General features: G+C 30.7%; 1 protein-coding gene across 1 annotated transcript; it reads right to left on the bottom strand.

Annotated features, from left to right (window-relative positions):
- Nucleotides 1–1,645: 1,645 nt before the first annotated feature.
- Nucleotides 1,646–4,302, bottom strand: LOC111987552 (protein RGF1 INDUCIBLE TRANSCRIPTION FACTOR 1). Its single transcript, XM_024019267.2, has 4 exons — nt 4,074–4,302; nt 3,257–3,523; nt 2,102–2,260; nt 1,646–1,981 (listed from the first exon to the last, which is right to left on the bottom strand). Exons 1-4 carry the CDS (start codon nt 4,074–4,076, stop codon nt 1,742–1,744), a joined length of 669 nt encoding a protein of 222 aa, XP_023875035.2. The 5' UTR covers nt 4,077–4,302; the 3' UTR covers nt 1,646–1,741.
- Nucleotides 4,303–14,829: the final 10,527 nt, after the last annotated feature.

The raw sequence follows: 14,829 nt of genomic DNA, 5'->3' as shown, positions 1-14,829 counted from the left end.
CTGAAGTACAATTAATTTAAATTTTCCTTCTTTTTAGGTGCAATTTTTTTTAATTAACCTTATTTTTAAAAAATTGACAAATAAATTGTACCAATTAGCAGTAGATGACTCATGCTTAGTTTTCTCTATCTGTAAATCTGAATCCGTTTTATGTTGTTTCTTTTCTTTGTTTTTTGTCTTGCTTTTCTAGTGTGCATTCGAGAAGCGCATTTGCACTTCCCAAACACACGTTTTGCGTTTTAGCTGTTTTTTTTTTTTTTTTTTTTCTTTTTGAGCCGAAATGTTTGACTTTTCTTGTGAAAAGTGCACACACTTGTGTACTGTTTACAGTCCTACAAATTTCACTTCTCAGCAATTTTTCATTAAAAATAGGTTTTACAATACTATTCGCACATTTAAAAATTATTTTGTTACAATATTTTCAGTTTTCAGCTATATCTAAACAGACCCTAATGTGCGTTTCCATTGAAATTTTGACTTTGTACCAAAAAAACCAAAAGATGTTCCTACTATGTATGGGCCTACAGTCAGTGGGGCGTTCTGCTGATTCTTGAATCCATTAGTGGCAACTGGAAATATTCTTTGCAGTCTAGGAAGAAAAACATACAAGGCAGACCCATAAAAAAAAAAAAAAAAAACACATTCAAGGCAGACCCATCAAAAAAAAAAAAAAAAAAAAACAAACAAACAAGGCAGTAATGGCAACTGGAAATATTCTTTGCAGTCTAGGAAGAAAAACATACAAGGCAGACCCATAATAAAAAAAAATAAATAAATAAATAAAACACATTCAAGGCAGACCCATCAAAAAAAAAAAAAAAACAAACAAACAAACAAGGCAGTAATGGCAAACGACTTGATCTATTTAGGAACAGCTCAAACTATTTTTTTTTTTTTTATAGAAAAAATTTATTATTATTTACAAATTCATGTTTAGAACCCACTATTCATATGAAAGGAGAAAGTATTACCTTCAAGCACATTAAATAAATTTCCAACAATCATGCCTTATTACTTATGGTAAACACTACCACATTATGTGAACTGCAATAAAAGTCCCCTAATAACCTCTCTCCCTGTCACAACAATTAGCTGCAGATAAATACAAACTATTGTATTCTAAGAATGAAATTGTACGTTTAGAATGTGCACCGGCCCTTTAATTAAGGCTTGTCAAATGAATATGATGCAGATGAATATATGTAACTTTTATCCATCAACCTTATGGTCATTTTTTATTAGTGCCTGACAAATGACAATTTCAACAAAAATGTGATAAGATTGGTCAACATCTTCAGAATGCACAATTTCACATAATTCAGCCGCCTACCTACCTGCTAACTTTGGCTGAATCCTTGACATTCCATTCACTCACAAACCCTTTCCAATTTTTTGTCTGCCATGTTCACATTAAAACAAAGAAAAGGAAAGACTTTTGCCATAATTTAAGGAGAGGAAGGGCCCAATAATACAACTACTAAAGATCATATTAAACAAGAGGCCATCACTGAGCCAACAGGGATTTAAAAAAGTCCCCAACATGGTCGACATGGGAGAGATTTTATTTTTACTTCAATGATTTATCATTAATAGGACTGTAATAGCTGTGGTATTTCTGTTTTAGTGCCTTAATAAGCCAAAAATGTTGAATTGTTAAAATGAAAATTGACTGAAATTTTATATAAGGAATATAAGGGAAAAAAAAAGAATGGAACATTAATTTTGTTTCCAAGCATTAGCATCAACAAAGAGGAGCCCTATGAGGTATGCCTTTCCTCTTGTGCAATACTTTCCTTGGCTTCAAGAATGAACTTACCCAAGCCCTCTCCTCAGATGAATCAGCAACAGAGATTGATGATTCCAGTTCATTCACATCTGTATCTTCATAAGAGTTTTCCTTAAAAGACATATCAATTTCCGGAATTGGGTCGGCAATCAAGTTATGGCTTTGATCCTTAAGCTTCACTGCTACCACTGAGACCTGAAAACATGTACAGCATGAAAATTACCAACAATAATTCAAGGGCTTGAGCAAGGTGCATAACATTGACTAATTGAGTATTACAATTTGAGTTCAAGAAATCAGGATTATGGTATTTACCTTGCATGCAATGGAACAGAAGCGATTAGGAAGGTCTTGTATGTATCTCCCACATCCTTCACAAGTACCACCAAACTTTGATTTAGTTGAAGGTCTTGCATCTTTGGATCGATGCCGAGGATTGAGATGCACAGCTTTTTTACCATTGATTTTATATGTCTGCCAAATCAAGCCAAATCAAATCACAATTAATTGAAGTAGACATTGAGCTATTCATTTCTAAACTGAAAAGAAAATTGAAAGCTATGGGTTGACGCTGCCATGAGGAAAACCATATGTGTATATAAGCTATCAATAAGAGAACTATCATCAGGAATATGAGATGAACTACATCAAATTAGCAATAATATTCAATAGCCTTTTTTTTTTTAAGATAGAAATTCTACTATAGCCTAAATGCCTAATCTGAGTGTATATGTGTGTGAAGCTCCCTTAAGAAGACTTAAACCCCGGCCCTTGCCAAACACACCTCACAAGTACTTATATTTGTGAAATGACCATCGCACCAAGGGTGTGCGGTAGTACAATAATATTCAATAGCTAAAACTAGCAGACCAATTAAAGATGCAATCAATTTAATAACTAAATTCATTCCACAAACTAACAAATTAGTGACTGATGAAATGAATAAGGTCAAACGTTTTTGTACTTAAATAGAAATCACTATTAATTTAAGGAACAGTCAATTTATTTATTAAAATGAGAACTCCATTGAATCAGTACCATTGAGACATGACCATAATATATGCTAACTTATAAACTAAAGGAGAGTGATAAATACTAGAATTTAATGTGCTACATCAACAATAGAATTTTGTCTAGTAATTCCATTAATAACTACAAAAAAATCAGAAACTTATAAATGCATGTTCATGATTACAGGGTCAAATAATCAAATAGGCTAATTGGACAAATATTGATCAACTAAAGACGGCCCGGTTACCAACAAAATCAATAAGATAGAAGAATTTTGAAATCCCCTCAATTAAAATAATGAATTCAAGCTATGATTTGTAACTAGAAACTAAACAATAGTCATGGAAATTGTATAATTACATCAGTGATAATTAGATTTGAAATAGCAGATGAACTAATTTAATTCCTTAGTAAAAGTCACTAAAAAATTTGTCATGATATTGATAATTACAGAAAAACCTGAATTTTAGAGCAGTCAAGATGCTTCTGCATTTCTTGAAGGCGGACGACATCATTGAAGAGATATTTGCAGATCTGTAGCTGCCGGTGGAAGCAATGATCATCATCCTTTATACAATGTCTACAACACCCAATGCTACAGTCGATGCAAAACACATTCTTTTCATTTTTCCGAAGCTCTTGATGATCACTACAAGAACCAAAGAATTTGCAATGCAAAAGAGCACTAAGCCAGTCTGTTTCTTTTATGTAATACTTGAATCCTACCTGAAAAACCAATCCATCCACCACATAAATTTCAGAAAACCCGTGTTTCAACAATTCAATAATCAAGGTTTACCAATAAAGTATATGGTCTAGTCATCAAATTGACCAAACTTCAATCCCACACATAACACACCCCTTTTTAGAAATCAAATCTAAATCAAGTATAAGTCTAACTTCTAGATTAAAAATTCAAGGCATAGTGATTAAATTTATGAAAAATTAATCAAATTAATGAATCCTCACAATACAAAGTTGTACCAAATGCAAATTTTACTGATATATTCACTTTATAGTCTGTTGAACTGATATATTCTACAATCAAACAAACTAGTAACAGCAAAAGGAAACACAATCACAATTAAAGAATCAAAAAGACAACAAATTTGTAGAAAAAAATTATAAATTTATAAAAAGTGACTGACTTTTTGTTTGGGATCAACAAAACCCAATAAGGAAAAGAAAAAAAAAGTACACAAAAAAAAAGAAAAAAAAAAAAGAAAACTTTGATAACCCAATAATAAGAAAAGACTGAAAACAATTAAAGTAATACCATATCTTGGATTTCAGATTGAACTCACTGTAGTTGCAGAATCTGCTACACAAAACAATGACAAGAACAGAGAATTCTTAAAGAATTCAAAGGGTTGTGTTGTGAGATGGAGAGAAGAGAAACCATCAAACAATATGGGACTGAGTACAAAACAAATAGTACTAAGAAAAATAAAAATAAAAACAAAATAAAATAAAAATGGAAACAAAATTTTCTCGGAAGAGCTGTGTTCACTACCCTTATAGAGAGAAGAGCTGTCCTACTATCGGCGGGAATGTGACTACATTTTAGCCGTTCGATTGAGATTCATCTGACGGTCAAAGATTCAAAATGGCTTTCTATTTTTCTATGTGATAATGACTGTGTGTAGGCCACAGGACTTTCTAGTGGGACCAGTGAGTAAACTAAAAAGGCCTTTTTATAAATAATATTAAAAAAAAATAAAAAAAGCCTAAAATAAAGACTAAAGTGTAGGCCGATGATAATCGTTGAAAATTTGCATTATCATCATGATTTCATTTTAATGGCAACTTTCCCGCCTCCGAGATTTTCGGTATACATATTGCTATTTGAGGGCGCCGTTTTATGTCTTAGGTTTTTTTTTTTAATTATTATTTGTTCCTTTATAGTGGGGATTATAGTAGAACTGTTGGAGTAAATTTTATGCTTCTTATTTGTATGGACACATAAGTTAATCAAGGTGCTTGAGAATTACCCAAAGAAATCACATAAAATTAGTAATTTATTTATAACAAAACTTGATTACAGACTTTACAGTTCTTACTAGGTGCAAGACATTAGGCCCTGTTTAACAATAATGTTTAAATAACGAAAACTGCTGTTAAATTTCATAATTGTATTTTACACACTTTTTCACCCATACGTATTTCCACAAAACTTAAACACCGTTACTAGAAATCTTTTATCGAACGGGCCCTAAAATTCTTCACTGTTTTTTTTTTCAAGAATAATTAAATTCAAAGGCAATTGTACATGTTTCAATTTTATCGGGAACCTAATAGATTGCACCTAAATTTTACTTATTTATTTATATAGGTTAGGTTGGAAAAGGAATAAGAGTTTAAATTCTATAAAGATGTAGTGTAAAATTTAAATTTTACAATCTCCAATGGCTGAGGCATTGATTTTGATGGTTTATGCTTGAACTTTTTTACATATCTCACCTAATACATAAAAATATTTTAGTAAAACATTTTACAGCTAAACAAATGGAGTGTTACATGACTGGTAATATGTTGGAAAAAAAATAGTTGCAAAGATGTTTGGAGCTCAACTTTATCCTTTTATTCGATAAATTTTAGTTTAAATTCAATACTATTTATATGTTTAAATTTTACAATTTCATCCTTAAAAAATTTAAATCAATTTCATATACATAACAAATAGGTGTTGTGAGTTCTAGTTAGTAGTTTGTTCAGTACTTTAATTGATAAAGTTATTTTTTTGTCCAATAGAGGTTTTGGGTTTGAATCTTGCTCATATAAAAAATTAATTAATGTCTTGGTTTAATAATAAAAAGCAATTATTATGAAAGTGGATGTGAAAATTTTAAATATTTCTTGTCCATTAAAAAATATACATGAACAAATGGGTCATGATATGGAGTATAAGAACTCGAGATATTAATAAATTTTACAATAAATATATGAGATGATTTATTTTTATTTTTATTTTTGAGAAACAAACACACACAAGGGGGAGAGAAAATATATAGGATGATTAATTGTTGGGTTCATATTTTTAAATTTAAGAAAGGGCTTTGGACATGGGTTCTAGTTAACTCAACTAGTAAAGTTTTTTATGGTTGTATAAAAGATCTGAGATTCAATCTCCACTAACACCAAAAACTGATTGGTGTCTTATTCTTATAATAAAGAGTTATCACTAGAAGCAGACACCATAAGTTGAAACGTTTTCAAAAAAACTTGGCTTTGGACCAAGCTTCAAAAATATGGTTATATGTAAACAAGCACTCCCCCCCCCCCCCCCCCCTATAAAAATATATATATATATATTCTTAGTTAATAATTAATTTTACAATGCACAAGAATGTTTGACAAAATATTTTTTTTCCTCTTTTATTCTATTTTAAATATAAATTTGATCATGATGATAGTTTTTATAGAATTTCATTATGGTTTTGTTTGTGAATAGAACTATTTTGTTTTACCATTTAAAGAAAATAACGCAACAAGATTCTCAATTAAAAAGTGATTTTTTGCTCAAGATTTTTAGTTTTGAGAAACAAACACACACACATAAGAAAGAGGGAATAGAGTTATAACACAAAAATACACCATAACTCTACTTAAAGGCCATGCACGGAAAAATTTAATATGATACTACATTCGTCCCAAAATGTTGGTCTAGTTTATAAAAACCTAACTTTTTAAATGAACGTCTCTTAATTAAAATATAGAAGTTTCTAAAATTACCATTAAATAAAGCTCTAAAAAAATTTATCGTTTAAAGTGCTTGTCTTTGATGAGAGCATAATAAGAAACTCAATAAATTAATGGCTTTTAATTTTAGAAACATGATAAAATTTCGAGTCATCTCAAAATGGAATGCAAGACCAACAATTTGAGGCACAGTAACCACATGTCCAAAACTTATGTGATACAATATTATAAGTTTAACAAAAAGCCTAACGTTTTTTTAATTTATTTATAATATTAAAAATTTTAAATGTATATTCATTATTTTCTAGACAATTGGAGGATGGATTTTGATAACTCACATTATCAAAAAATGATATCCTCTCAGATTTTGGTAACTCACATTATCGAAAAATGATACTCTTTCACAACAAGTGAAACTCATACTAGTAAATCTCACGTGTTATGAATGATTTGCAATATACACCAAAAACAAGTCATACATTCTCCTCGCTCTCTTTTCAAAGTACATGAAGTGTTTATTATCGCAGGTCCTAAGGTGCAATTTTTTTTTTTTTTTGGTCATTGGTGTACATAAAGAACAAAATTATAGGATTCGATTAGTTACACTGTCTTTTACTGGACCTCAATTTTCTCTATTGAGACAGCTCTTTTAAAAAGGAAGGTAAAATTTACTTGTAAGCATTAATGGGATACCATAAAACTAGAAGACTTTACAGCGAAGATGACTTTGACTCTTGTGGATTTTTTTCTATAAGCACCCAAAAAAAAAGTTTTTAAAAAGAATTTGATTTGTATATTTGCTCCGAAATTTTCTACATTCTGTCCATATCTAGCTTTGTTTTATTTATTTATTTTTGACTAACCGCAACAAATCTAGGAATTGATATCTTTTACTACCAACTTGTCTTTCAACTTTCAAGAACGAAAGTTAACAGGACATATTTGTTACGCATCTAACTTTTTCGCTGGCGATTTGTAATTTTCCACATTTTCTGTTTCCAAATAGTTTTTGTGTTTGGATCAAACCAAAGTCCTAACAACCCCTAAATTTTTGTTTAAAGAAATTAATCTTTCAACAGTCTTTAATTTTGTTTTTTTGTTTTATTTTATTTTATTTACCAGTTTTTATTTTGTCTCAACTCTCAACTCTCAAACCACATCTCCCCCCTCTCCCACAATCTCTATTTATCAAAAAGGAAAAGTGCAGACTCATTTCTTTTTCTTCACGCTCCAATCTTTTTTTTTTTAGTGAACAACTCTCAATCTATTTAACAGGCAGTCATTATTTATGGTCTTTTTGCCAAGCTGTTTTTTTTTTTGACAGTGACACGAGTAAAGTGGCAAATTATGTGACAGTCATGTAAGTGACATGTGTCATCTATGTGTATGTGTCTAAATGCCTATATATTACATTAAAGCTATTTATGGAGTCTTATTAGTAATTGTCTCAGCCATTATAATCCAACAGCCAATGAGACAAGTCTTTTATTTTGTTTCTAGATTTTATGAGTCAAATTTGACCCTGACTCTAATTTTGACAACGTAATTAAATAAATTGTAATTTCGTTTTCCTGTGCTTAGAGGGCTGTTCTAAACATTATACTATAAATTACTATTTGGCTAAAATGAATATATCAGATATTATAGGTTTTTTTTTTTTTAATTCCAGAAAATTAGCCTTTGTACTGGGTTGTTGGAGTCCCATGAGAGATATGTCATGTAGAATGGAAGATACAATTTTTTATATGAATAAAGTTTTCTCTAAATCAGTTTGTGTTGGGATTCTTCTCTAACATATTACATGACGATTCATAAAACTATCAACATTTGTTATTTAAATAAGTCATTTGACTTATTAAGTCAATCATGTTATTAAAATTATACATGAATGTTTTTGGAAAATTGTCTTGTAATAGGTTAGATGAATTTCATCAAAATTGGTTTGAAGGTAAATTCTTTTTAAGTATGTACACAGGCAGGTTTATGCATGCTTCCTCTCTTTTTTTTCTTCTTTTTTTTTCTTTTTTCTTTTCTTCCCTTCTAATCGTCTTCTTTTTTAGGGTTGCTCCATACATTTAAATAGTAAATATCAATTTTTTAAATGATAAAAAATGACACTCCACCCTCTTCGCCCACCAAGATCCTTTCCATTTTAAATTGATTTATCGCATAGTTCAATTTAAATATGCATCATACTGTGTCATTTTATATGGTATATAAAATCTTAGTGAAATTTACCTGTAGGTATAGTGTTTTTTTGTGTGTGTGTGTGTGTGTGTGTGTGTGTGTGTGTGAATGACCTGTAGGTATAGTTGAATAGAGTATAAACACAATAAAATTGTCTTTTTTGTATGGAAACTAACAATTAAAGCTATGCTTGTACAAGAGATTTTAAGATGTGAAAATTTGAGGTTAATATTGACTTCTCCTTGTTGCCAATGAACTATCACTCTGTTTGTTTAAGCAAAAATATTTTTCTAGAAAATAAGTAATTTTTTAAAAAATATTTTCTGTAAAACTATCTCATTTTCTTATGTTTGGTAATTATCTTAAATGAGTTGAAAAATAATATTCTAACTTCTCTTATTTAGTTTACTGTGAGATTGAGTTGTTTTCCAAAAAAATTTAATGGAAAACAATTTTTAAAAATAAGTCATACTTTTTCCGTTGACCAAAGATAGTTTTCCTTTAACTTTTTTTTTTTTTTAATACTACCAAACACTGGAAAACACGGAAAACTATCTTTACAGAAGGTTTTTCATCAAAATAAACAAAGCATAACTAATACTTCATTTTCCCATAATAGTGAGACGGAAGGTAATGTTGTTGATTTACTTACCAATATTTTATTATAAAAAAAAAAAACTATATATATATATATATATTTCAATAGTTACAACGGTAAAATGAAGATTTGAATTTTAAATGTCTTTTTTGGAAGTACTCCCCTAAATATGCCAATTGAGTTATAAAATTCTTGAAAAAAAATGGTAATTATGCGTGCATTTGGATTGGAAAACGCCTAATCTGCATGTTCTGCGTTTTTTAGTGGGTTCCATGGGTACTATTCACTTTTCCACTAAACTCAACAAAACACAAATTTCTAGGTAAATTTGAGTCCCACAGCATTATTCACATTTTTAAAAATTATTTTGCTACAGTGTTTTCAGCAATAAGTTTTCAGCAAATGAGTGGTATTCAAACACACCCTAATAAGATTTTATTGCTCCAATTTTTTTTGCAAAAGAGCAATATATATAGCTGAAATGAAAGCCCTTTAAATGCGTTGAAATAATGGCAAACATCGGCTAGGAAACTCTATCTGTACTATGCAAAACTATACTTAGGGTTTATTTGGATACCACTTATTTTGCTAAAAACTGAAAATTAAAAATACTATAGCAAAATAATTTTAAAACATGAGTCTCAGTACGGACTGGACATGACATGACAAGACAAATTGCACCGAAAATAATTTTGAAGTATTACTTCATGACATAACACGCAAAACGCAGAGCCACTATGTATTTGGCTTTATTTAAAACGCGTTTATCTTCATTTACGTGCACAGTGCAGTGGGTTCCATTGTTCAAACACCAAACGCAAAATGTGTAATAAACGTGCAATCCAAACGCATTCTACGACGCTAATAGACTTATTTTGAAATTTTAGACCCAAGTTCAAGTTCCATGAGAGAATTATGATCATTATATAAATTTTCAATATTACCATTTTCAAAATACCACTCTTTGTAATGCCACCGTTACTGTCACTCAAATGATTACCTTACACTTTCAACACCGTCACCATGGCCACCATCGCCATTCAGCATTCACCAATGCTACTGGCATCATAAAAGTTGTGCACCGTTATCATTTTTTCATCTTCACCTTTGCCATTGCTATTGTTACTCTACGTTGTTGTTGTCCGCACTCCGCAGCATTGCCATTAGAACTATTAACCGTTGTAACTCTACTATAGTACTCTAAACAATAAAATGTGAATCCACGATATTGAAAATTTTATTAATTTAAATTTTATCAATTTAAGTTTAATAAGTAGTTTTAAAAATTTCCACCTAAAGACAACATTTTTCATATATAAATATTATTGGGTAATTCTAGAGTATAGAAACGTGATACTCCCTCCTCAATTTTATCACATGAATGAGGGAATCTTATAATGAATTTAATTAGTAGGACCTATTATTGTGTGAGATAAAAGAATACCCCAATGTAGTACTTTCAAAATACTAAATAACTAGTTAGTAGCCCGTGTGATGCACGGAAAAGTTATTAACTATGAAAAAAAAATGAAGAAATATTTAACTTCTATACTTTTACATAGTTTAAAAGTGTTGTCTAAAATTGAATGTTATTGAGTTTCAGGTGCATAGTTACCAAAACCTACAAAGTAATTTACAATTCTTAAATTAATAAAGCAAAACTCTCAATAGTTATATATACACAGTTATATGTACACACACACACACACACTCAAAACTAATATAAACTGGAAATATATAAACAAAGACCATGATATGAGAAAGACACACCAAGTTTCAAATTTGAGTAGCAATATGACTTTCTCGTAGTAATAACAATATAAACAATTCAAAACATGAGACAATATCAAAATTATAATACCTAATTCCATTATCTTTTATGTTGAATCCAAACAAATAATTAATCAACCAAAAATCATAGCTTTTAATAAAAAAACAAAAAATCACATGAACCTAAATAAAAAGCATTTGTGGTAAAGAATTAAGATCAACCTACTGAGACGCAAATACCAAAAACACCAAGACTTAAAACTTCAAAATTTATAGAATCCCTAAATTCTACTTCAAAACCAAACCAAATTTAACAAATTTATATATATATATATATATATATAACATACCAAATAAAAATTTATTGGTCCCTAGGCTAGAAGACATAGGTTGCAATTTTGATTTTTCTCCAAAAAAATAGAGATGATTTATCTGCCATGTACAATAAAAAAAGAATAATTAGTAGAAATTTCAACCCAAAAACCAAATTCACGAAAATAATGTCAATATAAATATGGAGATTAACCCAAATACTCAAAAGAAAATCAACTCTAAATATAACAAAAGAATAAAAATAGAAAGAAAATCTTAGGCACATATGATAGCAAATAAAAAATCCGACATAAAAGATAAAATTCATTAATAACAATATAAAAAATTTGACATAAAGCTAACATTACAGCAACCTTATTTAGCTTGGCTGGAATGAAATTGAATTTCCACTAATGCAATCCGGGCAATAGAATTGTAGGGACTCAATTTGGATTTGACCCTGAGTATGAATGGGTTTTCAGCCCAACAAGCCCAAACAATAAATTTGTAGAGAGTGGGTTAAAGGTTTAGGCGCTGACCGTCGATCACCAAACATGAACCCCATTCTTCTATTAAAAAATACTTAGAACTTTTTTACAATCTGGGGGGATGCTCCTTGGCCCGTGGCCGAGGAGCCCTTTTTCTTCTCCCCCTTCCCCCCCCCCCCTCTTTTACTTTACTTGCTTTTCTTATATAGTTTTCATCTTCCTATCTTCTTCTTCCATCTGTTGATCATTCATTCGCCTCTCTTCTGGCCGTCCGTCCCATCAGAGGCCTTATCAGTACTCAAGTGGTTCACACTGATCAACGTTGCCCTGCTAAGGGGTTATATCCCCATTAATGCGGCCAGAGGGGTTAGGTGAATGCATTAAGTGTGAGGGTGACAGCTTACTTTGGGCCAGGTCATTCCCAAAAATCATCCTTGTCATGCCGAGGACGAGGAGGTCCTCGGCGTGGATCCGGAACAGAGACTTACCCCAATTTAGCCTTGAATGGTCAGTATTCCTCGGCGTGGGCCTTGGGCCTGCTACACGATGGGCTGAGGCTATCAGGCCCACGGGCCCCACAATAGCCCCTCAAAACCCTGCTGCACGTTCCCTCGGACGGGGAGGAGGGTTTTGATACCTGCGGGCCCTCTAGACGATTTTTCTTTTTTTGAGTCCTATTTTCAACATGAGTCTCTTTTTTTTTTTTGTATTTTTTTTTTTAGTCCTATCAGAATTTATGTTTTTTTTTTATAGATTATCAACGTTTGAGTTTGAGTTTAAGTTTGACTTATTAGAGAGAGAGAGTTTCACTCCTAGTTTTTGTTAAGTTTTGAATAAAACAAAAATAATTTTGTTTTAAAAAAAATGATAATGATGAATTTGAGTTTAAGTTGGACTTGTTAGAGAGATAGAGTTTCATCCCTTGTTATATATATTACTCAAAACTAGTATTATGTTTGTTTGATGCACAAATTAATTAAAAAATTTATATAAAAGAAAAAATATTTTAAAAATATTATTGAAACTTTAGTGAGTCACTTGAAAATTTAATAGACTTTCATCTAGGTTAAATTATGGAAATGCAAACATATATCTAATACATTGCGTAATTATGGTATGCAATGTGTAAATTTTATGATATTAAAATACAACATTATGATAGATGATCAAAATAATTAAAATAAAATTTAAATTTTATTTTAAAATTCTTGAAATTTTTGAAGTAGAATTTTAGTTGGAGTAAAATTTTAAATTTCTTGAAACTTAACTAATAGACTTTTACCTAAAGTGAACTGTCCCAATTAATGATAATTTAACTATTTGTCACATGTTTAGGATAGCTACTTTGCAACGGCTTTTAGGCCTAATTTTTATTATATAATGAGTGTTTGGACTCACATTTTCCCCTCACGTTTGCATTTTTTGCATTTTTTTTTTCCAGCATGTATGAACAGTAACCGCACTGTTCATGCACATGGATTCACTGTGCAGGAGACAAAGTGCACTGTTCATGGGTCCCACGACACTATTCACACATTTAAAAATTATTTTGTTCAGTGTTTTTAATTTTCAGTTTTCAGCAAAATAAGTTGTATTCAAACGGACCCATAGTATATATAATTTCATAAGTAATTGTGTCAATTGTAGAGACTAGAGGGAACAGAATCTACAAAATAAAAGAAATTGGGAGATTAACCGACTGCAACCCCAACCCAAGAGACAAGAAATCAGGAGATTCACCTATAGCAAACCCTAAAATCCCAAAAGAGAAGAAATTACCTTTAGTTGTAACTTCAGCGATCTAGTCACTTGGTGATCGAGTAGACATTCAGTAAAAGGGAGAGAAAGATAGATGGTAGAGAGAGGTGAGGGTGTTTTCAAATGAAGCATTACCATGAAGCATTAATGTTTGCCTCTCCCGTTAGTTTGAGAAATTAAAACAAAAGTCAGGTGTCATCTTTTTATCAGCACACCTGGAGTGGAGCACAATAAATGTTATAGAAGATTTTGATTCATTTAGGGAAGTAGTAGTCCTCATTTTGGGGCTAAAAGCTTAAAATGTAAGAGATCTTTGCATTTGAATTGAAATCATCCCATAGTATTATATAAGGCTTTGATTGATTGGGGGACAGGGGTTTGGAAAAGTGGGAGAATAGAAAATTGTAGGGAATGAAAAAGTGGTGGGATAGAAAAGATTTGGTTTTTCCTAATGTGTATTTGGTTAGCCATAGAAAGTGTATGGATTTTTTTTTTTTTTTTTGGCTGAGAAGAAAAATAAGATAATAGAAAATATAGTTTGTATAAATTTACTTTCATGCTTCTATTACATTAAAATTCATGATAATAATATAAAACCTAATGTTGGGCACATATGTACATTTGTTTCTAAGTCCCTCTTACTTCCCCATTTTCTCTTCAATTCCCAAAGACAGTGACTGGCAGGCCAGAGAGAAAACACTTAGGCCTCACAATTTTCTACCCCTTTTCCCTGCGCCATCAAACAACCCTCCACCCAAAATCCCCTATATTTTCCCTTCTCCTGTTTTTCATCCCCACAAATCACTTTGTCCAAATAAACACTAAATTCTCAGTTTTGTATAGCTTTGAAATAAAGCTCTTCTTTTTTAAAAATAAAAGTACATAATTACCCCTATTGTAAAGTAAACTCTAAATGATGGTTTCTCTATATATAAAATAAATAAATAAATACTGCTAGGTTGGTTGGTTGGTGAACTAGGATTTCTATTTAGCCCACGCTTTTGCTAGTATTAGGGGTACTCACCAAAACCATTTGCAAAATTGCATAACCGCACCACACCGTATGGTGCAGTGTAGTTTGCAGTTTTATAAGAAAACCACACAACTGTACCACACCACACCCTTTCTATATATTAATATATTTATTTTTTTAATATTAAATATATTTTTAATAGTTTAATAACCCTTAAAAAAAAAAAAAAAAAAAAAAAAAACTAGTT

This window comes from Quercus suber, unplaced genomic scaffold (assembly GCF_002906115.3).
Source record: "Quercus suber isolate HL8 unplaced genomic scaffold, Cork oak 2.0 scaffold_362, whole genome shotgun sequence".
NCBI lineage: Eukaryota > Viridiplantae > Streptophyta > Magnoliopsida > Fagales > Fagaceae > Quercus > Quercus suber.
Note: the sequence above shows the minus strand (reverse complement) of the source record. Positions and strands in the feature narration are given on the sequence as shown.

Coding starts and splice junctions, on each gene's coding strand:
- LOC111987552 (XM_024019267.2), bottom strand. Junction 2,261..3,256: donor TTGACTGCTCTAAAATTCAG/GTTTTTCTGTAA, acceptor TTGATTTGGCAG/ACATATAAAATCAATGGTAA. Junction 1,982..2,101: donor TCTGTTCCATTGCATGCAAG/GTAAATACCATA, acceptor ACATGTTTTCAG/GTCTCAGTGGTAGCAGTGAA.